Here is a 27,900-nt window from a genome sequence, read left to right as displayed (position 1 = left end):
GGTACATGGTTAACAACCAGTAAATACTGATTGAAGGAAAGAATGAGTCATAGTATAAAAAGTCCTTCAACACCACTCTTGGACATCACATCATAACCTACGAGAGCAAAGTACAGAAGTTCAAGTATCATATGGTAACAACTTGTTAATGATTTACTAACCTCTATTTGCTGAATTCTCAAATTGGAAATTAAGTCCCAACGAGCTTCTCCATTCCTATCATATCCTCTGAAACCAAAGCCTGCAGCATTATTAATAGCATCAGCTGTAACAAACAAAATTTTTTAAAAAAAGTATTAAGAACCTATGTAACAATCTACCATGTTCTCCCCTAAGATGTGTATTATTATATACCACACCTTTTATTCTTAAATAGTAAAAGTAGATTTATTCTCATTTTAATCTAATATTTAATAAAATGGGCTGGATCCAGTTTTTAGGATATCCTGACAGTTTTTAGGATATGTCTTCATATTTTGGATATGAGCTATAAGGTTTGTTTCTTCTACGAAAATGACCCTAATTTTTCTAATTGGTCTTTAACTGTCTAAGCCTCAGAGTACACTCTCACGGCTGTGTATAGGGTAAGATACACTTCAATACATTAACAGAAAGGTCTGTTCACACGTTACTTACCTAACGTCCATGCAAAATAGTATTTGGGTCTGGCCGCCAAGAGAGAGACATATAGATAGATAATCTTTGTCGGCCAGGAAGCTGTAGCTTGAAAATGCTCATCAATGTTATACTCCACAGGTAACGTGTTAGAGATGGTCAAGTGAAACAATAAGGACACTCCACAGACTAAGAGTTTCTGAATAACTGCGATCTGAAAAGTATAAGACACGACTTCAGAAACTTAATCCACATTCCTACCCATAATTATCTTTACTTTCTCTTATGGCAACGGGACTGCTAAAATGTGGTCAGCCTTTGAGACACAAAGTAGTGACTGCCAGAGATCTGAATATACCCAATATGAAGTCAGAAATTCAACTCAGTTTGATACGGAATTTTTCAATGAACACTTAGCCAGTAATAGAAAGTATGAAGACAAAAGAACCTTTTTGGTCTGAAACACAAAGCCACACAGCAGAAAAGGGATTATCTAAGAGCTTTTGCGAGTGGGTGCACACTTCTCCATTCACTTTGTGTTACAAAGGGCAATCCTTTGCTCCAAGCCCAACATTCAGAAAAAACACGAGCCCGCCTTTTATTGTCTCATACTTTTTGATTGGCCTTTTTCTCGTGGGACTTTTAGACTCTAGCAGAGCAAAGCCAGCTGAAGCTTCGCCTGCCCCACAGCCTTTCCTGATAAAGCAGCACCTCGGCCATTCCAGGTCCCCCAGCAGTTCAAAGGAAGTGAAGACTGTGCTCGGTGTGGAGCCACAGGTTTGAATTCCAGTTCTCCTATTGCCACTGCGTGATCTTGGCCAAACTACTTAGCCTCTCAGTCCATTTCCTCATCTGTTTAATGTCGAGAATAACCGCACCAACCTTGTAAGATGTGTGTGAGGTGCTTACAACAATGTCTGGCACATGGGAAGTGCGATCGGAGTGTTTGGCTACTGCTGGAATCAGAAAAGGTTTTATAGAAAAGGTGATATTTGAAGTAGGCCTTTAAAGAGGAGTAAGACTTCCATTGGCAATGATCAGGAAGAGGGGAGGAAAAGCAGGAGAGGAAAAGAGAATACCTTGAACTTGTTGGAACATAAGGTATAGGTAAGGAAAAAGCCTGGAAGATGAGCTTGGCTCCATTCCACGAAAAGCCCTCCCTGTAGAATACTCTGTAACTCTAAAGCTTTATTCTCACGAAGGAATTCAGCATAGTTCCTTAAGTAACCTTGCTTTTGTTCTTTCATGATTGTACTTCCATTAGGTATCATGACTAGGTACTGGGTGAAGAGTCATTTTCTTGAAAAGTATTTTTAAAGAAATAGGTGGGTTAATTCAAAACTGGAAGATGTTAGTATCATTAAATAAATAAGGAAAGGGGGCGGCCAGATGGCTTGGTTGGTTAGAGCGCAAGCTCTTAACAACAAGGTTGCCGGTTCGATTTCCACATGGGTGAGTGAACTGCGCCCTCCACAACTAGATTGAAAACAATGGCTTGAGCTTGGAGCTGAGCCGCTGGTGGGTGGCCTGCTTGCCCGGTGGTTAGAGCGAGGTGCTCATAAGAAGGTTGCCAGTTCGAGTTCCATATGGGCCAGTGAGCTGCACTCTCCACAACTGGACTGAAAACAATGACTTGACTTGGAGCTGGGCTGCGTCCCCCACAACTAGATTGAAAAACGAGTTCACATCCTGGAAAAACACAGTGTTCGCCAATATTCCCCCAATCAAATAAATAAATAAATAAATAAATAAATAAATAAATAAATAAATAAATAAATAAAATAAACAAGATAAATCAATATGCCCTAAAAAAAGAAAAAGGTTCCAGATAAACTCATGAGCTTACATTTGGAGATGGCTCCGTTCTTTCACAGTGTAGTTCTTCTTTGCCACTTTCGCCTGACTGTGTCACCTGGTACGATCTGCCTTCAATGAAAGTAATGTAGTCTTTGTAAGAGCAGAGGGGACCTGCCAGGATACCCATGAAGTTACAGTTGTAACTCAAATACTCCAATAGGCTCGGCATACGCCTGCAAGTCAAAGACAGCAACTTGTGAGATGTAACGTAAGCTGTTAAGGAATTCCATAGGATTAACCTGACTGCTCCTCCCATTTCCAAAATAAAACAAGCTTTAATTTCCACTTGCATCCACACGACGAGAATTTTAAAATGTCAGGACGTAGTAATGCTCAACAGTATTTTGGGATGAAAGAGTTTCTATACAGATCTTTCTTTACGAGTAACTACGAAGGGCTTCTACTTAATTCCTCACGAGGAAACAAACCCAAGGGGGCCAAGATATGGCATAAAAAATTGTCTCTTCCTAGTCGATCGTTCATTCATTTAATAAATCTCTGTATGGCCAACTGTGTGCTCGCATGTGCCAGAGTCTAGAGATACCGCAGTAAACAAAACAGAAAATTTCTGCATTCCCGGAACTTACATAACAGTTGCATAAAACAGATACTAAAAAACATACAAAATATTTTCAGAGCTGCTAAGCACACACAGAGGAGGGGGTATTTTATTATATTAATAAGCCAGAGAAGGCTTTCCTGATAAGGTGACGTTGAGCAGAGACCAGAAGGAAGTGGGAGAGGGAGTCGTGGGAATATTCAGGACAAGATTCCAGGCAGAGGGAACAATGAGAGCAAACTCCCAGAGATGGGGGCCCATGGGCAGCAGGTGGCCCGGGGTGGCTGGAGTCGAGTGAACCAGGGAGATGAGGCAGGAGGGAAGTCTGAGGGAGCCCCAGCGAGACTGTACAGGGCCTGGCTTACAAGTCGCGGTGGGAACTTAGGATTTTATTCTGAATGCGATGAAAACGAATTCCTCTAGCTCCTGTGTGTGGGGACAGAGGAAGGGTGGAAGCAGGAAGACCAGTCAGGAGACTACTGGAATCTCCAGCCAAGAGGTGACAGTGGCTTCGGGCAGTGGAGAAGGCAACACTGGTACATGGCAGTACAGCCATGATGGATTGGAAGTGGGTGTGAGAGAGAAAAGAATCAAGGATGTCTCCCAACATGTTTAATTAAACTGCTTTTGAGGTCAGTCCAAACGGCACATAGTACCCAAAGTTTACCAAGCATTCTAGTTCTCAGTGCAGGTAACCAGGTAAAAAAGGTAACAACACAGGAGACTCAGAAGACTATACGTATTATCTTATAAATGAATCACGGGTAGGAGTGTATGTTTTTATTTATTTTTAAAACCAGCTCCATTTATCAAGTCTGCAGTCCACTGACAACAACACACTATCATAAATAAAAGAACTACACCTGGGACTAGTAAGTGGGCTTTTCGAACGTGTTACAATCCCTTCTTCCTCTCTAACATTAGAAATTGTCTCCTGGAAAAACACACTCTGTGTGGCCAAGAAAAGTGGACAGAACCCCCTCAGATGTATTTTTATAAAAAACAATCAGAGAGAAAACCGTCCTTTCTGTCCCTCTGACACTAGCTAGGTGTCATGCAGGGTGTCATGTGGGGTCTCTGGTCCCGATCCCCATATGAGAACGCAGGACATGGTGAGGCCAAAAAGGAACATCCACCGAGCCATAGATAGGGGAGTCATACCACTATATTCTCACTGGCGGCTGGGTTGGAGACACAGGAAGCAGGAACCAGACAATCCGCAATCCACACTCTGCCATCTGCTTCTCTCTGCCAACCCACCTCACTTGCTAGCTGCAATCCACCATGCTAACTGCATTCTGCTCTTGCTAGCTCAGCCACCATCTTCTTGTTAGCCCCCATTCTCTGCTAGCATAGCTACAGCAGTTATATTAGTGGCCAATGGCTCACTGGTTACAGCTGACGGCCAACCAGCCACAGCTGATGGCCATCCAATCACAGTTGATGGCCATTTACTACCTGAATGAGCACCTTTCCACGTGAGGCCTAGAGCCTGGAAACTGTACTCCTGGCTCTGTCCCCACACTAGGTCATCACTTAGCCAGAACTCCTTTTAGATTTTTTCAGGATTATTTTTCTACATTTAAAAGTGTTTTAAACCTTAAGTATTTTCTCTTGAGAACTCAAAATTGATGAGAGAAAATGCTTAAGACAGATTTGCTCCTGGAGTCCTTCCCATCTAATGCTGAAACGGAACGCTTTCTCATCGCCTCAAACACGGGGACGTGCCCTGCAATCAGTACAAAAGACCTTCCTGTGCGCCAACAACAAAGCTCCATTTTCCATACCAGTTATTTCGGGACCAAAAACAATGCCAGCATATCTGAGCGCAGCTGAATCTGAGCAAGCAAACTATGTATCATAGTTTGCAAGGACAGGACATAATTCTGAACCAGGACATTTGCTGAAGTAATTTCTGGTTCAGCTGTCCTATCAAATGATGTCATTTGAGGGACTGCAGTAGATAACATCTCATTAAAATGGGAGCCAAGCCTCATTATAATGGTTCATTTATGGCATTAAATGAAAATTCATTCTTTCAATCCACAAATATTTATTTGGCATCAACTATGCGTTCTCCTGGGTTAGAGCTTCTCAATCTCAGCATCACTGCATGTTGTGACCACAATTCTTTGTGGGGGGGGCTATCCTGGGCACGTAGGATATTAAGCAGCATCCCTCTACCCAGCAAATGTCAGTAGCACCACTCCTCTCCATTTGTGACAACCAAAAGTGTCTCCAGACATTGTCACATGTCCCCTGGGAGCGCAATTGCCCCACTGGTGACCTGCCGTCTAGGTGATGGGGATAAAATGATAAGACAAAGTTGTGTCCTCACAGAGCTTACATTTGGGTAGGGAGAGGGACAATCAAAATAAACATATAACATCAGACAGTAATACATAAAGGACTAGAGTGTAATAGCAGGGATGGGAGAGGTGGTGCAGATGGCGAGGTCTGTGTGCTTACCGGGGAACCGAACGAGGGACGAGGGAGAGCACTAGCACCAGCTCTCGCCGGGCCTTATATGCAGGGGTCAGAAGTTTGTTAGTTATTCTCAATTCTCAAAGGAGCCACTGAAGGCTTTTCATCAGGGGAGGAGAATAATATAGTCCAATACACATTAAAAGGATCTCTGGCTCCTGGGTGGAAAGCAGACTGTGGAGGGCAGCAGGGAAAGCGCAGTGGTTAGGAAGCTATTACTGCAGACGATGCAGGAAACGAGGCGGGGCTGGAGGTCTCAGTGGGAATGGTGAGAGATGGTCAGATGTCAAGGTCAGATTAGAGAGAGGTTTCACAAGAAGAGTTGCCTTGCTTGTGAAGTGGACTTGTGATAAGAAAAAGGGAGTATGCCTCAGTTTGGCCTTCAGTCACTAGTGGCAAATGGTATCACTATTAATTAACTACGTAGGCAATAACAGTGGAAGAGCAGATGGGGGTGGGGAGAGGTAAGAGAGAGACAGAAATCAGGAGCTCCATTTTTAACATGCTCTGCTTGAGACACCTGTTAGCCATGACGCTGAAATAGCAGTTGGTTACATGAGGCTGCAGCTCAGGAGGAAGGGTGGCATGGGAATACAAAGCTTCCAAATATGCAGACAGCCAATGGACTGCATGTGATCGATCGCCTAGAGCAGAGGCACAAGGCCAAGGCTGAGCCCTGGAGCACACGAGTATTTAGGGGTAAGGCAAAGGAGGAGGAGTCAGCAAAGAAGATGGAGAGAGACAGCCACTGAGGCAGGAGGAGAAGCCAAGAACGGAGTGTCCTGGAGGGCAAGTGAGGAAGGTGTTTCAAGTGGCCAACAGGGTCAAGTGCTGCTGACGCTGAGCAACACGCAAACCGAGGCTGACAATTAAATTTGCCAAGAACAAGGGCAACCTTGAATGGATGCTATCAGACCAGTAACGGGGACGAAAACCCCGAAACTGCAGTGGGTTGAGGAGAGAACGGGAGATGAAGGGGAGACAGTAAGACAAGATAAATTTTCCAACGAGTCTTGCTCAGAGGGAGCGCAGGGTCCTGGGGAGGTAGCTGGAAGGGAATGTGCGGAAAAGAAGGGGATTTTTCTTTAAGTCGGTGGGAGTGATCCAACAGAGAGGGAGAAACTGATGAGTGATGACGCACGAGATGGGACAATCGGAGAAGCAAAATCCTTGAGTAGAAAAGGAGCAAGTGGACTCAGCATCAAAGTGGAAAGTTAGCCTCAGGGTGGAATATGGACACTTAACACTTGGTACTGGAAAGAGAAGTGTTTGGTCCCAAACACAGGCATTTTGGTTGATTTAGTTTTGCAGAATGAAATACAGTTGCCTTTATTTTCTCCAAAAATAAATTTTGCTACCATCCTAAGTGAGTATGAAGAAGGGATGTTGGAAGTTTGAAGAGAAAGGAGAATATATAATCTTCTAAGAAAGAGGGAAATGAGTGGACTAAGGAAATGCAGTAGAATTGTTGGCAATACTGAGGCCCATAATGTTTGATTTGGCGTAACAAATTCAAAATGAGTCTAATCGGCAAGACTGGATGTTTTTCCACTCTGCTTCCTTCCACTTCCTTCCAGGTAGGAGGAGAGCTGAACTGAAGCAGGTTCGGGGTCTTCCAGCTGGTACATGAGAGGCAAAGGGAAGACGGGAGGTGAGTGTCTGTTGATGAGTGATCACGGGGATGGACCAAGGCCTCAGGAAGTTTACAGAACCCGCATCAAATTAACCTCTCACCAACCCGGTCTATTCAAGGGCATATTTCTTGGTATATAATGACTGATTATAGAGAATATCAAAAAGAATAATTTTAAAGAGGGGGAAAATATAAGAAGAACCTCAAGACACGCTACGTGGATCAAAGGTGAACACTCAGGGTACGGTCTGTCTACCATCACAAACTTAATCTCATTCTTCCGACAGCCAGGAATTACCATGTTTCCCAGAAAACAAGACCTAGTCAGACAATGTCTTTTGGAGCAAAAATTAATATAAGACCTGGTATTACATTATATTATATTATATTATATTATATTATATTAGACCCAGTCTTATATTACATAAGACCCAGTCTTACATTATATTAAAATAAGACTGGGTCTTATATTAGTTTTTGCTCCAAAAGACGCATTGGAGCTGATTGTCCGGCTAGGTCTTATTTTTGGTGAAACACGGTAATTGGTTCTAGATTTTCAGGAAACGAGGTGCTTCATAAGAAGTTTTTTAAGTAAAACATGTTTTGATCTTTAATTATATTAAATTAAGATAGATCCTGCCAAGACAGTCAGCTATTTCCTGGATTAGTCAACAGAGTATCATAAATGAAGTAGAGGCCTATCCCAGAATGAACTCCTCAAATAAGAATATCTTACTAGTTCTTCATTACTTGAAAATATGGCATCTATGTGCTATGTTAATATATTACTAACTTAGCCCACTACCTGCCATCAAGTTATTGGTCTCTAAATTGTAGCTGCAATTATTACCTTTAATTACTAGCTGGCAGACATGAAGACAATATGATCGTCCTGTCTTCAGGGAACTCAGAGCCTCAGAGGAGAGACAGAAGACTCCGCAGACGGTACATAAGGGGTACATGGTGTATGATGATTAGCCAAGGTGCTGTGGGAGCCTTCGAAGGGATGCCTAGCTTAGCCCAGCCAGATTTGGTATCAGGGAAGTGTGTAGAGAGAGGGAGGTTTGATTTTCATGAAGCAAGTACCTCCAGAAGAACAAGTCAGACTTGGCCATGAGTAATGTGTGTCCCAAGCAGAGAGCATGGACCATGGCAGGATACAATGAAAAGGCACATACCTTACCGCTAAATCTCTCTGGGATGGAGTCAGTTCTTCATCCTTTCGAAACATCCCTGAGAAATAAAAATACTCTTATCAATAATGATTTCTCCAAAGAAAATAAGGGAGTTTTTTTCCCCCATTCACTCTTTTCTCATTTGAAATTCATGCTGTAATCCCAATTTTGGTATCATGTTTGGTATAATTGGTTCCTTTCTTTCTCATTGCAACCCAGGCTCAATCACGTCAAAGGACTATCGTATAACTGGACATGTCTACACCTGTATAAGATGACCATCATCTGACCTAACATGTCTAGGTCTGTTTAAGATGAATAACACACATCAGGCAACTAATTTCACTCTTCTCAAGAGGAAATTATTATTTAGTTTAAAAATTCCCCAAAGCTAGCATATTTAATCGTAAATACTATGATTTTGTAAAAAGAGGCATTACATTTTTTCTGTTATTAGATGATTTAAATGACTACCCTCAGTACAATGGAAGACATGAGTCCCTTCCTCCTATGTGACTCAAATAAGTGAGAACTGGACTCATCTACCATCTTCATCCGTTTACCTTTAAGCCCCAAATGGGATGATATTATTACGATTATATATTAACTTTCCAGATCCTAAACTCAATTTAGAGACCAAAGGTGGATTGAATTATGAAGCAAACAACACACTTAAAAAATATTTGGAGGTCTTCCCTAGCAGAGGGCACAGGATGGGTAATATACAGGATGGGTAATATACAGGATGGGTAATATACATAGTGGGGCTGAAAAAAATCCACCGAAGAAGCTCCCTAGGCTACTGCAAATGACTATTCTAATAAGGGTGCCCTTCAGTCTTTGAAGAAACCAGAGTCTCACTCTTATGACTCAAAGTCCTGCATCTTAGCATTTCCTATTGCAAGGTGTCCATTCGCTGAAGATATAAAATATGAATATTTATAAATAAAAGATATATAAATACTTATACTAAAAGTGTGTGTGTGTGTGTAAGGGATGGAGCAAAGAAAGAAAACACTCCAATTTTAATAAAAATGTAATGGATATGATGCAGAAATTAATAAAACTTTATTTAGACCAAATGTATATTCTAAATTGTCGCTAATGGGTGCCATATGACTGAATTACACTATTTTACTTCGTTTTTGTTACTGAACTGAATGTAAAATTAAGATAGAACACTGAAGAAAAACAAACACACTTTAATAACCCTAGGCAAAGTTAAATATTTCTTTTTCCCTGTCTTCCATCCTTTTCCTTCCTCTAATAAAGAGCAGAAAAATATGATAATATCGCAAGCAAAAGATTATCTGGATAGGATTTCTTTCGGTGATGACAAATTAATTTCTAAATTCTTACCATCATGAATTTCATAAGCCAAACTAGTAATCTTCTGGGTAATTATCATCATTGGGCTGTGACAAAATAAAAAAAATATTTTAAAAGAGTATATTTAAAATAATACTTATGATGTATGGAAAAGTTTATTCTGCAAAAGACTTTAACTACAAAATCCTGAAATTTTTAACATAAAAAAAAAGAACCTCCGAGGGATTTTAAAGAGTCAAGTCAGGGGCTGCTGTGTTTGGAGAAGGTATGGCAGAGACAGAATCTGGGCCTTGCTTTACAAAGCAAAATGAAAAAGCGCATCCTCGAAAAGCAATCCTATGTGAGCAGTGGTACATGCATGACACAGTGAGGCCAGAGGAGAGAGAACCACACAAGCCCCAGACCCGACCTTGCTCCCAATTCTGTCTCAGCACTTTTCCAACATACCACGCTGCTTTTTGCCTCAGACCTGAACTGAAAGGTGGAAAGTAAGTTGCCTGGGAAAGGGGGGATGGGTAGAATATTAAAAGAGTTTGGGTGAGAAATGTGCAACAAAACAGAAGGGGTGAAATGGGGGACAAAGAAAAAGGACAATGTCCATCCCCCTATGCTAGGAGCCAGGCATCCAGGGGTGAACGCCTGGTAAAGACGCCCTAAAGACAGCCACCTACAGCAGGCTAACTGTGGCACCCTCCAAAGAAAAGAGGAATTCAAAATCATGTTCCAAGTAAGAAAATGGCAGCATTTTTCCATATTTTATAATCTCTAATTGAATAGATAACTTAGAAAGGAATAATAAATACACCTAAGAAAATCGCTAGGATATATTTTTATCCTTTAACTATTACATTAGCTTACAGACATTAGTATTAAACACCAGCTAACCATAAGTTATTCATTTATATTTTTGGAATTTCAATAAAATCAGGAAGTTGTGTTTTACTTGCGGGTAGAATGTGAGCTCTCTCTGCCTGGAGTATGCAGTCACCCCCACTACACAGCCACGGAAAGGACACCAGCCAGAGAGTGGTGGGGGGAGACTCAAACCCCACCCACCATGTCTGTTCTAGTCCAACCTGTGCTCTTCCGGTTGCCCCACTGCTCAGAGCCCACGGCCGCCTTCAGCAAACACCAGCGTCTTTAAAGCCTTGCAGGACATTCGGTCCTGTCCAAAACGTTCAGAGAGACCTGATCCATGCCAAAAGGTCCTTGAAGTTTGATACTTGATATTCGGTTCTGTCCAAAGCATCCATGGACATCTGGTCCATGTTGTTCCATCTAGCTAACCCCACGTGCCATGAACAGAGGCAAGGAGGGCTATTATTAGCAATAAAACCACAACACAATTATTGGACCACTAAATATAATGGTATTTTTTATATGTTAATTATGTCTACCAAAAGTAGAAATAAGCCTTATGGGCTATCTGAACCCTGCGATGTTTTCTAAGTGTGGATGTTTTTGACAGGACTAAATATCAAGGACCTTTTGGTGTGGACCAAATGCCTCGTGGATGTTTTAGACAGGACCAAAATGTCCACTAATCCTTGAAACACGTCAAGAAAGAAGATGATTTTTCACAATGCCAGCAAAGCGAACAAGGGTTTGTTGCATACAGTCCTCCAGTGGCAATTAGATGTGTAGACCAGAGCACTTGAGACCTTATAGCTCATTGTCCTCAACTAAAAGGAGAGATCTCATTAAAAACTGTCAGATGATGCTTGCTCTGAAACTCCAAGTACGTAAGGGAGGAGATTCCTCTCAGGCTTCCTTCCAACTCAATCTTCACATCCACACCACTCACTCTCAGGCAATTACTCCTCTGGAACCCACTCCCCTCCCCCCCACCAGCTGCTCTGAACACCCAGCTGCCAGTTTTAACTTTGCAAGGTATTTCACATGCCTTTGAGGATTATTAAAATGCCCTAAATTTCCATTTCCCTGGAGGAAAAGAATCATTTTCTCACCCTGCCTTAATTCTTTTCATAATTTAGTTCACCAATGAATTATAAAACAACCCTTCAGTTCTAAATTTTAATTCCCACATCACCTTAAAACATAATAAAAACGACTGATAAAATAATTGTTCAATTTATTTTATCAGCTTAGTGACATACTAAACCATTAGGTATGTATAGAAGACATTCTCAAAATGCAGTGCGTGGGATTTTAGTACATGCCCCCACAGTGCCCACTGGTGCTCTGGCCCCCGTGGGATTTCTATTCTGTGGGTGTAGAAGGCACAGGATCACTCTGGAAGTGAGGAGGAGACAGGAGAGTGATGGGAAGTTGGGACAAACCTCAACCCCTTATAGCAGAACCCACTGTGTGGAGAAAGCTCTTCTAAGTGAAAACGATCCCACTGTTCACAAGAGGTTAACTGCACTGGGTTTTCCTAACAGGGCATTTGGTTCATAACTACCTGCTTCGGTGACAATCAGAGTGACTCATAAAATTATCTCACTTACACCTGAACTGACATTTTAACTTCCTGTTGACTTTGCATTTGTGGAACCGCCGATAGCTAATCACTTCTGGGTCCTAGAAAGTCTGGGATAACTTGATGTGAATCCAAAAGACCCTCCCGTTTGTGTAGGGTGCAGGCTGGAGGTGGAGGAGGGAGCAAGGCCGAGGGCTCCAGAACCTTCTGGGGGTGAGCTCAGGGCCTTGGATGGAGTCACTGCGCCTTCTACATGATGACATCACTAGACTTAGATACTTCCTCCCACTGGCACACTGCTAGGAATGTGGGAAAATACGAGTCTAACTGTTCGAAATAATGCTTTAACTGATGACATGGTTTCAGGTAATATAAAAAATACCCATCTGATGTGAAGCACTAAAAGACTCTAGACTTCTTGAAATTAAAAAAAAAAAAGTGTAAAAGTTAAAAAAAATTACATGCCTTCTTTTTCTCTACAAAGAATGAGAATAATAGTATTTAGCTCTATCACACAGTAAAACTCAACTGTAGTTAAACATTATTAGAAAATGAACGGGAAAACAAATCACCTTCTCCACTGTTCCAGTATCTCTCTGCTCAACTTTACTGATATCTGTATGTTCCTGCTCTAAAGTAACTATAAGCACCCACTAGGAAAGAGGTCAGCTTGCCACCAGGGTACAAGTTACGTGACAAGGGAGGCAAACTGTTGATTGTCCACACCCAGTCATCTCTAAGCACACCGGTACTCTTTCCTCCACAAACAATGAAATCCACTGAAACCAAACAAACCCCAGGTGCCTAATGCCAAATGAGTACACAGTCAGAGATAATGGAAAAGGCCGTCACTTCCGAGCCACCCATTCATTCATTCACTTTACTCCCTCATTCAGAAAACCAGATTTGATGAGCACCTACAGTCCGCCTGGTGCCGGAGATACAGCCCAGAACAAGACCGAGTTCTCATTGTCATGGGGTTTGCATTGTACTGGAGGCAGATAGCTAACAAGTGAATTAACATGCAAGTATATCCAATGCCAGATGCTGCTAAATGCTGAGCGGAATGAAGCAGGGTGGGGGGAGAGGGAGTGCCAGGGTGTGGATAAGAGAGAGATCATAAACTGGTAAGTGTATCGCATGCCACATGCTGCTAAGTGCTGAGCAGAATGAAGCAGGGGGGAGGGGGAGACGGAGTGCCAGGTAATGGGTGAGAACTGGCCTCACCCAGGAGGTTTAAACAGAGAACTTAAGTCAGGGAGCAGCCACATGGAGGTCAGGGGTAAGAACGGTGCAGGAAGAGAGAAAAGTCAGTTCACTGGCGCTCAGGCCGAAGTGTGACTGGCATATTGGAAGACTGGTAAGGGGGCAGTGAGTTAGAAGGATAGAAACAGAAGGTGAACACAGGTAGCAGGAGGCCAGATCTAATGGGTTGTGTCGGTGCTGTAAAGACACTCAAGGGTTTTAGGCAGAGAAGTGACTTGGTTTTAAATGCACATATTCTGATGACCCCAGTAAGAGACTCTGAAGAATGTACTAAAGCTGTGTGTCCAGGAAGAAAAAAGAATGGAGTTTGGTGAATACACACTGATCTCTACATTGCACCCCCAGTAGTCTCCTTGGAAAATGTGAGTGTGTGAGCTGACGAAGCTCCTCCCACAAAACTCTAGTATTCAGTGCTTTGATTTATAATTTTCTTGCAGTTTTATGCTTTGAAACAGTTATTCTTTAAATTTATGAAAAGAAGAAGAGACTTTACTGAATCTTGGTTAAAGCTACCCAATAAGCTTTGAATTGGGTGACAGTAGACAGTAGGCTCCAAATGAAAGCCAAAGACTAGCCTGGAGCTGCTGCGAGTTACTGACTGAGGGTGGTATTATTAAAAGTACCCCTGCTCAGACTCTGGGTGATCAACACAAGATGATGGAAACTCTAAACGGTCAAGTTCCTCTTTTAACTCACTGATTCTACAGTATGAGATGCATACTTAAATGATGCAGTTTCTAAGAATGCCTACCTGTATGCAGGTGTGAATTCTTATTCATAGCACTTTCTACCTGTGCAATCACCATTAAAGAAAACCCAGAAAGTAAAACAATCTGCACTTTAAATTTTACATGTAGAATGCAATGAATTCAATAAACTTACTGAGACTGAAGAAGAGAGAAATGTAATCAAAAATTCTTATTTCTAATGCTGAAATTTCAAAATTAGAGAAGCAAAAAAATCTAAAACCTCAAATTCAATAGGTTTGAACATTTTTCCCTGGATTGATTTTTTTTTGTTGTTATTAAGCAGTAAATGACTCATGAAATCAGAAATTACATATTCCTTTGCAATCATTTATTTAATTGCCCTATTTCTCTGCAAGACATAGTTCTAGTATTGGTAGACTTAACAAGGTCAATTGGTGGCAGAGATTTTATTTAATGCTGAATTTTACTTCCTCTTGATAACATACCCAATTTAAGATTTTCTCAGTCCTTACTTTATGTAATTGAGGATGCTCCTTAGAATGCATTGATGGATTATTAACCTTCTGTTTTCCCAATTTTGGTTAAAAATAATTCTGATTTGTTGTACAATTCTATCTATATTTCACTTTTCCTTCTTTCTGTGTTCCCAAATTGCTGCTACTAAAATTTTTGCTCTTTTCCTTTTCTTATTATACATCATTTATAAGGAATTTCATAGGTAGCTATGCTCATTAATATTTCCTTCCTTTCCTTCCTTTCTTCTTTCCTTCCTTCCTTCCTTCCTCCCTCTCTCCCTCCCATTCTTTTTTCTTCCCTCCTTCCCTCCTTTTCTTCTTTCTTTTTTAAAACATAAGTTATTAACTAGGATTAACCCTGGCATTATATCTCCTTGATAAGTCACAATGTGAGCCATTATGGCATAACACTAAATGAAAGATACTCAGAAAAAGAATGTTTGCATACAATTCCAATAGAAAAAAAAGGGATATTTGAAAATATTTATGAAACGTAATTTTAAGGTTTTTTTTTTTTATTAAAGGTAGTAAAAAAATAATAACAAATGCACATATTCTGGTTCTGGGCTGAAAAACCTGGGAGTTGCTGGGGAGTCCCCATCCCCCAGCAGGCAGGAGGGACGGAGAGTGAGTGGTTCAGACCCTGGGAGAGCACTGGAGGTCTGAGGTACAGTCTAGCTTCCTTCTGAAGGGAAAACCAACAGGACTGGATGATGATTTAATAATGGATTCAATGCAGGTTTGAGACCTGATGCCACCAAAGTTTCTGAACAGAGCAACTAACTAGAAGGATGGGGCTGACTGAGAGGGTATGCAGGAGGAATGGGGAAGGGAAATCAGGAACCCAGTTTTAGGCATGTTTAGGGCCAGATGCCTGTTTGACAAGTGGGTGGAGATGTGGTGAACAGGCAGCTGGACACATGAGTCAGAAACTCAACGGAAATCCTGACGAATTTACCTAACTACTCCCCCCAAAGATTATGATCTATAAAATGAGATAATGATGTCACTGCATGAATTAACTAAAAGAATATGACAGATACTTTGAACAGTATCTGAGACACAGCAGATGTTTAATAAAAACTTCATTTAATAAATACAGGAAATGCTACTAAGCATAAGGAACTGAAGAGATACAATAATTAATTGTAAAATACTATCTCTGAAGACACTTTCTCTCTAAAATAGGAGAAAAACAGGTATGTGAATAACTATACAAAAAAGTAATAAGAGTCAAATGAGCTACTTGAAGAAATATGTAGAGAGGAGAGAGAAATTCAAACAGACAAGACGAGGGGAGAACACTCCACACAGGAGTTATTTCATCTGGGCCTTGAAGAGCAGGAAGGACTGGATATGCGACACAGTTGGGAAGGGTGTTCCGAGCAGAGAATAGGATGGGCACAAGTACAAAGACATAAAAGCAGGTACATCGGCTGCAGCCTCAGACGACTGAAGAAGGAAGAACGGGTGAGACAGGGCAGAGAGGTTGGGCAAGGCACACTCCGTGGGGGGCTGAAGGCCAGTGATCAGCCTTCTAGAGTCTTAAGGAACCACTGCAGATTTCTGACAGAATCATTCTAACACACTGGTTTGTGACTGGACATAAAACCAGGAGAAGAGGCTCGGGTAGGGTGGGGACAGACCAAACAAACCGTGCAATAGATCCATGCCTGTTTACCTGAACTATACTAGCAGCTAACAGAATGTTTCCTCTAACCAAATGTAGGTCAAGGTGCTGGGGGACTCCCACAGGATGAAACAGGATGAATGCAACAGCAGGGGTTAGCAGCTGAAAAATTTACATCAACCCTACTTACAGCACAGGCACTGGGCACAGTGGGCGAGGAGGGTGAAGGGGCGCCAAGGGCTCATGGCACGCGCATCACAGAGCACAGAGCCGGCTACACTGACTCTTGGCTTCACAGCACTTTCTAAAAGGACTGAAATGACAACCACACCTGTAGCTTTTAGAGCGAATGGCCTGTCCCCTCATATGCCTGACAGGACTGTCACCTCCCAAAGCACGTGGGCCTGAACTCAGACACAGCACATGCTCAGTGCAGCTCAGCTGAATGAACACACAGGAGTAAAGAGGAATAAAATATTTACGGATCGTCTGATACCTTCTGCTTAACTCTAAGTATATTCCTGATTTGAATGGGAAATTATTGCCACATATACCTATTTTGGTGGATACATTAAGCTATCCCTTTGGCATCACAAAAATCAACATAGTCCAATCAGAACTCATCACCTTCATGCCAAAAAAATCTGTTCTTACTTCCATCTACAAGTCACCTACCTACACAGAAGGCAAGCATTCGCCTTTTTTCTGTCTCAATACCCTTTGCTGAATAATGGAGAGGGGATTTCCCTGCTAACCAATAATCCCACCACTTCTATTCTGTCCATTTACTTCTCAGATGCATGGGTCTGTTTCTTTACCCCGGCTTCCTTGATTTGTCTATTCCTACGTCATTCCTATCATATTTAAATGACTGCTGCTTTACAAACAGTGTATATATGTTTTTACACTGAACTTGCTACGCTCAGGCACTTCAATTTATCTGATTTTCCTCAAACCCCAACTTGAACTGCATTACATCTTACATATTAACTTGACAGAAGTACCATCTTTACAATATTGAATTTTACTAGCTGAGTAAACAAGAAGTTTCTCCAGTTAGTCTTCTTTTATATCCTCCAGTAAAGTTTTATAGTTTCCTACACAGAGGTCCTATATATTTCTTTTTACATGCATTCCTAGACAGTTTGTGCTTTTTATTGCTTTTGAAACTAGGATCCTTTTTCTATTATATTTTCTAACTGATTATTGCTGACATAAGGGAAAGATGTTTAATTGTTTTATACTTCTCCTATATGTACTTTCTAAAAGCTAACAACCTCAGTAGCTTTTCAACCTTTCTAGAAAACACAAACTTCTATTAAGAGGCGAGTCCCCTTTATATAATCAACATTTTAAATGTTTCTTGAACCTAAATACACACACAGACACACACACACACATAATCAGTTTTCCACGCTCATGCAACTAAGACTGCCAGGAAAAAAAGAGTTCCTGGGTGACCCCTCACTGAGGGCCTGCCTTCACTTCCTGTGCTTCAGCGTCTGGGCAACAGGACAGCTTAGCAAAAAGGATGGGTGACTTTATTCAATTCTACCTTCTTCTGAAGTCAACATTTTGGATAGCTATTATGTTTACCCTCATCAGGATAAATTTCTGCTCCTATGCTATAACACAATCGAAGCTTCTAAATGCCTAAATACTTAATTAAGGGGACACCCTCTATCTAGGTGGCTTCTTTTCTCTCCTGTGCCCATTAAAAAAGAGAGTCTCCTTTGCTGAAGTAGTAGCATTGAGTCAGTAAGTATCTATGCGATGTCACTCTGTGCTAAGCACGAAGGATGCCGTGAGGAACAAGACTTACGGTAAAGTCACTGTTCTAAGGACAACTGAATTTCCTAAGTGACTGTGATTCTTTTAAACGGACACAGTGAGTTCCTACTATCATTATACTATGATGACAACATGTGACATGGGTTACTTGGTCAAGTTCACTAAGATTTTCACAGTGGTCCAATATAGTTTCTGATTCTGTTCATTAGCTCACTTTCTTCAAGAATACCTATTATTCACAAGCTAGATCACTAGCATCTATTCTTTTTTCCTGACCTCCAGGACTATTTCTCAGTTCTATTCAAAATATTGCTAATTTGTCTATCTATTCTTTTAAGAGTATTTTATCAGTGTTGTTTGGGTTTGGTTTTGTTTGTCCTTTTGAGTGCAATCTCCTTTCATCCAAGCCTATTTTTAAAATCTGTTTAATGAAAGTAAAATCCATTTTAATCTCATTAGGGAGAAAAAGAAAGTTCATCTTCTAAAATTCTCTTGTTCTAAAGCAGTGATTTTTCTCTAAGATCATATACCTTGGGTCCACATCTATTGTCGAACAATTATTTTTTCATAGATGCCGATTTGTTTCGTTTCATTTTTCCCACTTTAGTTATCCTTCAATTGGATTTACCAGTCATAACTGATCCTGTCCAGATGACTCAGGACTGACCTAAAAGCAGGTCTGCTGTATCTTGTTCAAATAGAGAAAGCTGTCAGGCTTGACACAAAGAATATAGAAGTTTATCTTTAACATCCCCACCTGGTACGAAGGTGTTAGCAGATATCCCTCTATAAAGATTGTGAACAAGTCAGTTCTTAAGGACTTGGACTAAATTTGTCTCATCACAGCCATTCAATCAGTTTTGTTACAGGCAAACGATACCACAGAGGGACTAAATCCCTTCTGAAGAAATAAAAGCAGAGTATTTCCACTAGTCAGTCAAACACTGGATGTAAGAATGTAGAATACTCCATGAAACTAAAATGCATCGAAGTAAAATACATGCTTAAGTGTCTTCTGTAGGAAACTCAGACTGATAAACGTAGGCCAAGGACTTGTGGTCCAAAGGAAGTCCCACGGGTGCTGGCAGCAAGGACGGTCAATCAGATCTTATACAGAAGTCACTGAGTGAACGTGAAAAAGGGACTCGGGAGAACAAAGAAAGAAAGAAAAGGGAAGCAAGGATGCAGGCTCTAGGAGGGGCTGATAGTTATAAACAATTGCAGAAATTTCTATCAGAATTAGAAAATGCTTTCAATATCAGAGTACCGTATAACAAATTTAATTGCTATATAGTATTTAGAAAATGTTAAAGTCAATTGAAAAAGATAGGTTATTTTCGTAACTTATATAACACTATGAAAGACCACTTTATAAGAAAAAAATTTCTAAAATCATAAAGGAATTTTCTACTAAAATGTTTAGTAATAGTTTTTCATTTGAACTACTAAATGGAACTATATTTTGTCCTTTAACCAACATATTAGAATAGAAAAAACAGGCTACTAAATCAAAGTTTTCATCTTACCCTGAAAAATCAGCAGAATATTGTCCATAATCAAAGATATAGACTCTAGTAATTTGGCACGCTATGAGGTATCCCAACGCAAACACAACACAATATCTGGAAAACAAAAACAAGCTAGATTAGTGAAAATAAAAGATTCGTTTTGGTAAAGAATACATTTTATAATTTATTAACTATTTGATATGGTTTGAAAATTAAATATTCTAGATCTACTCCACAAATGGCTTACTTCAATAAATTAGAAAAACTCTTTACTAGTTTCAGCCTCATTTTATTTGAATTTTGTACCATCTTCAGCGGTAAATGCATTCAATTACTCCCTTCATTCATGTTTTCCTTCTGAAAGACCTCCACATACCAAATACTGCATCAGAAGGTCATGCGCACAAGAAGAAAACTATGAGTATTGTATTTGTTCTATTTATTCCTCCTTCTTTCTAAAAAACAAAATTTAGCACAAAAATATTTGGCTAAAATATAAATTAAACAAATCCTTAGTAGATTTTTATAAAACTTGTCCTCAGTAGTCTACAAGCATACACCCTTAGTGTGGGTCAGGTGACATTTGCTCACATTTTATAGGTATGAACATTTAATAATTTTTACAATCTTAAAATGCTTGGGAGAGTTAAAATAATCAAAAACACAGTATGGAAAAAAGAATTTACATACCCATAGAAGAGAACAGAAACCCAGAAACAGATTTTAGAATATATAACACTACACAAAATGAATGGGAATGGATGCATTATCACCTACTTGGTTAACAATCTGGGTGGGGGAAAGGGTGCTATATTTTCATCTACAGAATTCTAGGTCGATTAAAGAATTATATATGTCATATAAAAACAAAACACATAGAAGTTGTAGATAAATATTCAAATGTTCTCAAATTGGGGAAGGACTTTCTAAACATACATACTATGTTTCCGCGAAAATAAGTAGCTGGATCATCGGCTCTAATGCGTCTTTTGGAGCAAAAATTAATATAAGACCCGGTATTATATTATGTAAGACCCAGTCTTATATTAAAATAATACCGGGTCTTATATTAATTTTTGCTCCAAAAGGCGCATTAGAGCCGATGGTCCATCTATGTCTTATTTTCGGGGAATCATGGTATATGTATACATATGTATATATGTATATATATAAACGTGTGTATATATACACATATATACGTATATATATATAAGAAATCAACATAAAAAGTTATATTTGACTAAGTTAAAATCTTAAACTTCCACATATAGGTAATTCAGGTGGTTTTATGAAAGAGTTCTTTCAAACTTTAGACAAATATGTGATTCTAATCTACTTGAATTAATCCTGACAAAGAAAAATGAAGGAAAGCTTCCTAATTCAAATATTTTACAAAGTTAATATATTCCTGATAGTATGGCTGATAAAATAGCACATATGCTACTCACACACCGTGTTGACAAATCAAGCTTAAAACCATTTCTAAAAATCATATGGCAGATTGTATTTTCCAAAGATGGCTGCGACAATATCTCCCAGTTCATGTACTCTTCTACAGCCTGACATACTGCTCCCCCATCAAGAGAAGGGTCTATTTCTCTAACCACTTTGAATCTGGGTTGGCCCTCTAACTGCACTGACCAGTAAATTATGGCAGAAAACTCTGCTAGTTCCAGGCAGTTTCTACTTCCTGCCTTTTGGAAGTTGGTTATCAGAAAAGAAGTGTGGCTATCCTGAGACCACCACATGTAGCGGCTCTGCAGGATGAGACAAAGAAGAAAGGATGGATTGTGAGAGACATAGGTGGCAAGCTGTGCCAAGTCACAAGACGCTGGTGTGGAGAAGCTGTTGTCATATGAAAAAGAGGTAACTATCAAGTTGAACCTTTCCCTGAATTCCTGGCCCACAAAATCATAAGCAAAATAATATACCAATTTGTTCTAGGCCACTACATTTTCATATAGTGACATAATCAGAACAGAAATTGGAAAGTGAAAATAGAGCGCTGTCAAAAGAAAAACCTATGGCACAGCACTGGCTTGAGAGCAGGGTAGCAGTTGGAAGCAGGAAAGGTATTGAGAAGATTGTTAGTAAAGGATGGAAGGGCAGTGGATGGAAGATGGAAGATTGTTAGTGAAGGATGGAAGGAAACGAATTGAAGGCTGGAGAAAAGGCAACACACGTCATGTACTGGCAGAAACTGGGGAACACTTGTTTGTCCTAACATGGAAAATAGAAAATGCACCTATTCGAAGTGACCACAGGTTTCTTTGGGATCCGTATGACAAGGTATGGATGGAGAGTTATGAACTATAAAAGAAAAGTGTTCAGATTTTGAGAAGAATTTAGAGAAAATAGAAAGGGTTCACGACAGTCAGCAAAATATTCTTAAAGTAATTAGGGTAAAGATGAAGTCAAGGGAACTCTTTGATGGCACTTCAGGAAGCTTTCAGGGCACACCTTTATAGGACCCCTCAGATTTAGAATAAAAGTTTCTAAGAATTTGAAGGGTATCCCCCTCAGACTCTCTGCTAGACATGTTTTTAAGAACTGACTGTCTCCAAAGACTGTCCCCAGAACACCCTCCCTGTCGCAGCTTTGTACACCAATAACTGGATGCAGTTCTCCCCTGGAATGTGGGCTGGTCTCCATAACCTGGTTTAAACACGGAACACAACGGGAGTGGCTTCCTGAGACTTCCAGGGGAGGTCCTGAGACATCGCGCAGTGTCCTCCCGGCTCTGTTGGACTGCTCGTTCTTAGCACACTCTCCTGAGCCTAGCCATCATGTGTGAGCAGCCCAAGCCCACACGGAGACGCGGCATGTAAGTGTTCCAGTCAACAATCCCAGCTGATCTCCAAGCCAACAGCCAACATTGACTGCCAGCAGTAGGAGAAAACCATCCTGGGTGTCAAGCAGTCACATTGTCAAAGAACGGCAGTTCCAGCCAATACTTAACAGCAACCACACTGGATCCTAAGCGAAAACTGTCCAGCTGAATCCAGTCAACACATGAAACCATGAAAACTAGTAATAAATTGTTGGTAAGCCACCAAGTCTGGAGTGGTGTGTCATGCTGCAACAGACAACTGAAATAATTCCTTAATAAAAGTTTGGCATGCTAAAACTAATAGTAACTTAAAATACTTGACCTTGGTCAGGTAGGGCTTATTTGATAAATGCAAGTATGATTCAAAATAGAAAGACTAGTAATATATATCATCATTGTGATGAGTCAAAGGAAAAAATGTTTATAATATACATAAAGGCATTATTTACTAAAAGTCAATAATGTTTCCATATAACAAATAAATTCTTGGTAAAGTAAGTGAAAAGGATGCTTCCTTAATGTTAAAAAAAACCTATCAAAACATTCAGAACTTTGTCAGCCTTGAAACACCAGTAATTAATGGGGGAAAGCATAGGAAAGTTTTTGAAGAGGGAAAAAAGGAATGTACGTGTTAGTATGAATTACCTAACTTTTACACTTATTTTTCAAAATTCAAATAACATCAACGCCCAGTCTCCTCAGATTAATCTCTAAATTTAACATCATAATTCCAATCAAAATCCTCACAACACTTTTAGGGGAACCAGACCAGCTGATTTTCAAGGTCTCCCGGAAAACTAAACAAACACGATGAAGCGGACTTGCCCTATCCTAGCAGATAAAAGAATATGTCGCAGTGATTTATAATGTAGTATTGTTTCAGAAATAGATCAAAAGATTAACCAGAGAAGAAAGTTCAAAAAGACTCACTGTACAACTGAAATTTTTGCTATAAAGTTGTCATATAAAATTAATGGGAGAAGGATGAATGAGGTAAATGAGGTAAAAAAGTTAGCTCTCCTTTTAGAAAAATAGTTTCCCGTTCACACTACACACACAAGTACAAAAATCCAGTCAGATTATGAAAAACTCTCAATGTAAAATATAAGACAATAAAAAGTACTAGAATAAGATACAAAAGAATATCCTCAAATTCTGGAATGGGGAAACCTTCGTATGTGACAAAAATCAAAATGCCATGAAGGTAAGTCTGCCAATATTTATTATGTAAACACTGGAAATAATCTATATGACAGAAAATTAAATTAAGTAACAAATTATTAACTACATATAGTAAGTTAGTATCCCAAATAAACAAAGAAATTCCACAAACCAACAAAAAAAGAATTAAGAACTCAAGTAAAAAATGAATGAGAACATGAATGAGCAAATTATAGAATAAAAAATTATAACAGCCAGTCCATTTAGAAAAATAAATGACATTCAAGATAAGGAATCATCAGGAAATAATAATTATAATCCAGAAATGCATATTAGAATAATAATATTTGTCCAACATAATTGGCAAAAGTTTAAAAATAGATACCCAGTTGGGGTAGAGAAAACAAGCACTCTTTTTTTTTTTTTTTTTTTTTTTTTTTAATTAATTTTATTGGGGTGACAATTGTTAAACAAGCACTCTTAAACACAGTTGGTAGGGATGAAATTTTAAACAGCTTTTTTGGGGTAAGTTTGCAGTATACATCAGAATTTGTACATACTATCTGAATTGCCACTTTCACTTTTAGGAGCCTATTCTAAAAAGTAAAATACACATATACACACGCACACACACACACAGAGACACATACAAAGATATTCACTAAAGCACAGTATTTAAGGGAAAACTAACTACTAAATGTCTCCAATATTATATTAGTTAAAATAAATGGAAATAATAAAATAAATAGAAAGCCACACTATAAACAGAATTCAATAATAGTGAATAAGGAGACATCTATATGTACAAACAATGAAAGTCGGTGTTAATTGGGGGGAAAAAGAACAGTACACTTAAAATGTAGTCCCATTTTAGATACAAAAAAAATCTATACAGATGTATATACATAGTCTGTGTACATATAAACTTATATAGATATATCATGGAAAAAGTTCTAGAACAAAACTATAGTACACACCATAGGTTGACTCACTCCATCGCACTTCCATCTCCATTCTCCCTCACTTTCCTCTATTATAGAGGCCAAAAGGCTAATATCCAATTTCCAGCCTCTCTTGTAGTTAGAGATGGCACGAGACAGGTCCTGCCTATGGGAGGCATGCAGAAGTCTGCTGATGGGGCGGCCGGATGGCTCAGTTGGTTAGAATGCGAGCTCTGAACAACAGGGTTGTCGTTCAATTCCCACATGGGATGGTGGGCTGTGCGCCCTGCAACTAAAGATTGAAAACAGCGACTGAACTTCAAGCTGAGCTGCGCCCTCCACAACCAGATTGAAGGAAGACTTGGAGCTGACGGGCCCTGGAAAAACACACTGTTCCCCAATATTCCCCAATAAAAATTAAAAAAAGAATTCTGCTGAGGTTCCTGGGAAAGCTCTGGATCTGTGTTGTCTAATATGGTAGCCACTTGCAGGAATGTTCTAGATCTGGTTCATAGCAGCTCTTGAAAGCTGTTACTTTTTCAAGAATTTTTGTAAGCTGGCTGTTAAATTCGGTCGTTATTAAAATTAATACAAACATAAAATTAAATTATCTTACATACAAAGGTACTGAATATTCAAAACCCATCACTTTCCAATTATTGTACTTCCTATCGCTTGCCATTTTCTGTGCTCTTGAGGTGATTTGCATCTACTGAGTCTGCATGGTGGAGCGGCTACATAATGGTCAGCTACATAGTGTTGCTTCCCAACTCTGCGTTTAGGGACTACATGTTAGTAGCTTTCTACTAGTGGAAGGAATCATACTACATAAATCGGCAAACACTATAAATCGTCTTGATTGTTTAAACCAAGGATTGTCAAATGAAAGCCTGCAGGACAAATCTTGACCACTGCGTGTTTTGCAAATAAAATTTTATTTGACCACACCAGATTCCCATTGTTTACACGTTGTCTGTGGCTTCTTTTGTCTCGTAATAGGAGAGCCATATGGTGGCGACAGCAACTGTATGCCCATCAAAGCCTCAAGTAGGTATTTACTATCTGTCCTTTTGTGGAAAAAGTTTGCTTATACCTAATCTTGAGATCAGATACTTATACTTAAGTCTTGAAATCAGGTACTCATACTTATCTCGAACTTTGTTCATCTCTTTCACACATTGTTGGCTAATCTGTAGTCTCTGCATGTCCATATCATTTTTTAAAAATTTTTATTGGGGAATATTGGGGAACAGTGTGTTTTTCCAGGACCCATCAGCTCCAACTCAAGTCGTTGTTTTCAATCTAGTTGTGGAGGGCGCAGCTCACTAGCCCATATGGGAATAGAACCAGCGACCTTGGTGTTAAGAGCACACGCTCTAACCAACTGAGCTACCCAGTCGCCCTCTGTATAATTTTTGAAACAACTTTAAACACATGGAAAAACACATGGAACACTATAAAACAAAAATTACATAAGCAAACAGTCTTGGAAAGTATAGACAGAGGGGAAGGTAAAATAAGGAGAAAGTCAAGTTGGTGTTCAGATGTGCAAGCCTTGTGCAAAATTAGATACACAGATTAATGAATAAAGAGTCTAGAAATAATGCCACACATATATGGTGAAATGCAATTCAATATGGAAAAGAAGGTATTTGCAATAAATATCGCTGGGACTAATGGATATGCATATAGAAAAAAATTAATTCCAACCCTTACCTCATAACATACACAAAAATTAACTCAGAATAGATCACTGACCTAACCACAAAAACTAAAACTATAAAACTTTCAGAGGAAAATGTTCACAACCTTAGGGCAGGCAAAGATTGCTTAGAAGACACAAAAGCTCTAAACTATAAAATAAAAAAATTAGTAACTTGACTTCATCAAAATTTTAAAGTTCTGTTCTTCAAAACTCACCACTAAGAAAATGAAAAGGCAAGTCACAGATTAGGAGAAAACATACACAATTCATATACCTGACAAACGACTTATGTCCAAACTATAGAAAGAACAAATTGTAAAATAATAAAATTCAAGTCAGGAGATTTGAACAGACACGTTCCCCCAAAGAAGATATACAACTGGGTCAAAAAGCACAAGAAAAGATGCTTGTCATCATTAATGATGAGAAATCTAAATTAAAATCAGAGTGAGATACCACTATGCACCCATTAGAATGACTAAAATGAAAAGACTGATAAAAGCAGGTGCTGGTGAGGACGTAAAAGCCGCTGGCCCCTCAGACATCACCAATGCGAGAGTGAAACGGTACAACCACTTCGGAAAAGAGTGGCACTGTCTTACATGATTAAACACAATTTTACCCTATGCCCCAGCAATTCCTCTCGTTACACAAGAAAAATGGAAACATCCATCCATAAAAAGACTTGTATAATGCAAGACTGTTTTAGATGTTTTATTTTTAACAGCCTAAATTTTGAAACAATTCAACTGTCCATTAATAAACAGGTGAAAGGACTCATAAATTGTATACATTCGTACAATGGAAGGCTACTCGGCAATGAAAAGAACAAACTGTCGATAAACACAATGACAAGGATGAATTTTTAAAAAACATAAAAGCCGAGTTTTTAAAAGCCAGACACAAAAGGTTACATACTGTACAGTTCCATTTACACAAAATTCTACAACAGGTAAAACTAATCTATGGTGACAGAAAGCAGATCGCTCGTTGCAGGGGAGAGGGCTGCACTGATTACAAAGGCTAATAAAAAAACTTTGGGGGACGAGTAAAATTTCCTATATCTTGATTTGGGTGACAGTGATACACGTCTATACATTTGTCCAAACTCATTGAATTGGTGGTTTTATTTTGTTTTAGGTAAATTATACCTAAAGTTGATTTAAAAATTATTTGGAAACAAATTTTACACAATCTCCTTTGCAGAGTCCTTCTCACCCTGGGGTCCCAGGTTCTGTTTTTGTCTCCATTTATACTTATTTCCAAGAGGATTTCACCCACTTCCCTGATTTTAAATACCTAATGTGTACTGCCAGCTCCCAGATTCTAAATCTCTAGCCTCAACATGGATCCTAATCTCCAAGTTCAAACACCCAACAAGTAACTTAACATCTCTACTTGGTTGCCTAATGAGCAGCTCAAACTTAACATGCTGAAAATAGAAATCCTGATTCCACCAAAATGATCCTTACCCTAGTCTTCTCTATCCTGGTAAATGGCACCATCTCTCACCCAGTTGCTTTGCCCCCCAAAAGAGTCATTTTTGATGTACCTTTATGACTCACATCTCATATGCAAAATCTTCGAGTCTGGCTTCATATCTCACATCATGTACAAGGTCTGACAATTTTGTTCACGAACAAAATAGTACCACACACCTCATTGCTGAATATCACTACGGTCACCTTCGAAGTACTCCCCTTGGGAAGCTATGCACTGATGCCAGTGCCTGGTCCACCCTTCAAAGCAAT

General features: G+C 39.5%; 1 protein-coding gene across 4 annotated transcripts in view; it reads right to left on the bottom strand.

Annotated features, from left to right (window-relative positions):
- MBOAT2 (membrane bound glycerophospholipid O-acyltransferase 2) overlaps positions 1-27,900 on the bottom strand; it is a 96,178-nt gene that overhangs the window by 10,339 nt on the left and 57,939 nt on the right. For all 4 annotated transcript variants that reach the window (XM_081068808.1, XM_081068809.1, XM_081068810.1 and 1 more), the window contains 6 exons: positions 19,531-19,626; positions 9,683-9,738; positions 8,327-8,381; positions 2,462-2,645; positions 637-829; positions 162-265 (listed from right to left, as the gene is read on the bottom strand). In XM_081068808.1, the coding sequence (XP_080924934.1) occupies positions 162-265; positions 637-829; positions 2,462-2,645; positions 8,327-8,381; positions 9,683-9,738; positions 19,531-19,626 (688 nt within the window). The remainder of the gene's footprint in view (positions 1-161; positions 266-636; positions 830-2,461; positions 2,646-8,326; positions 8,382-9,682; positions 9,739-19,530; positions 19,627-27,900) is intronic.

Source organism: Rhinolophus hipposideros (assembly GCF_964194185.1).
Source record: "Rhinolophus hipposideros genome assembly, chromosome: 12".
NCBI lineage: Eukaryota > Metazoa > Chordata > Mammalia > Chiroptera > Rhinolophidae > Rhinolophus > Rhinolophus hipposideros.
This window is presented reverse-complemented; position numbering and strand designations above follow the sequence as displayed.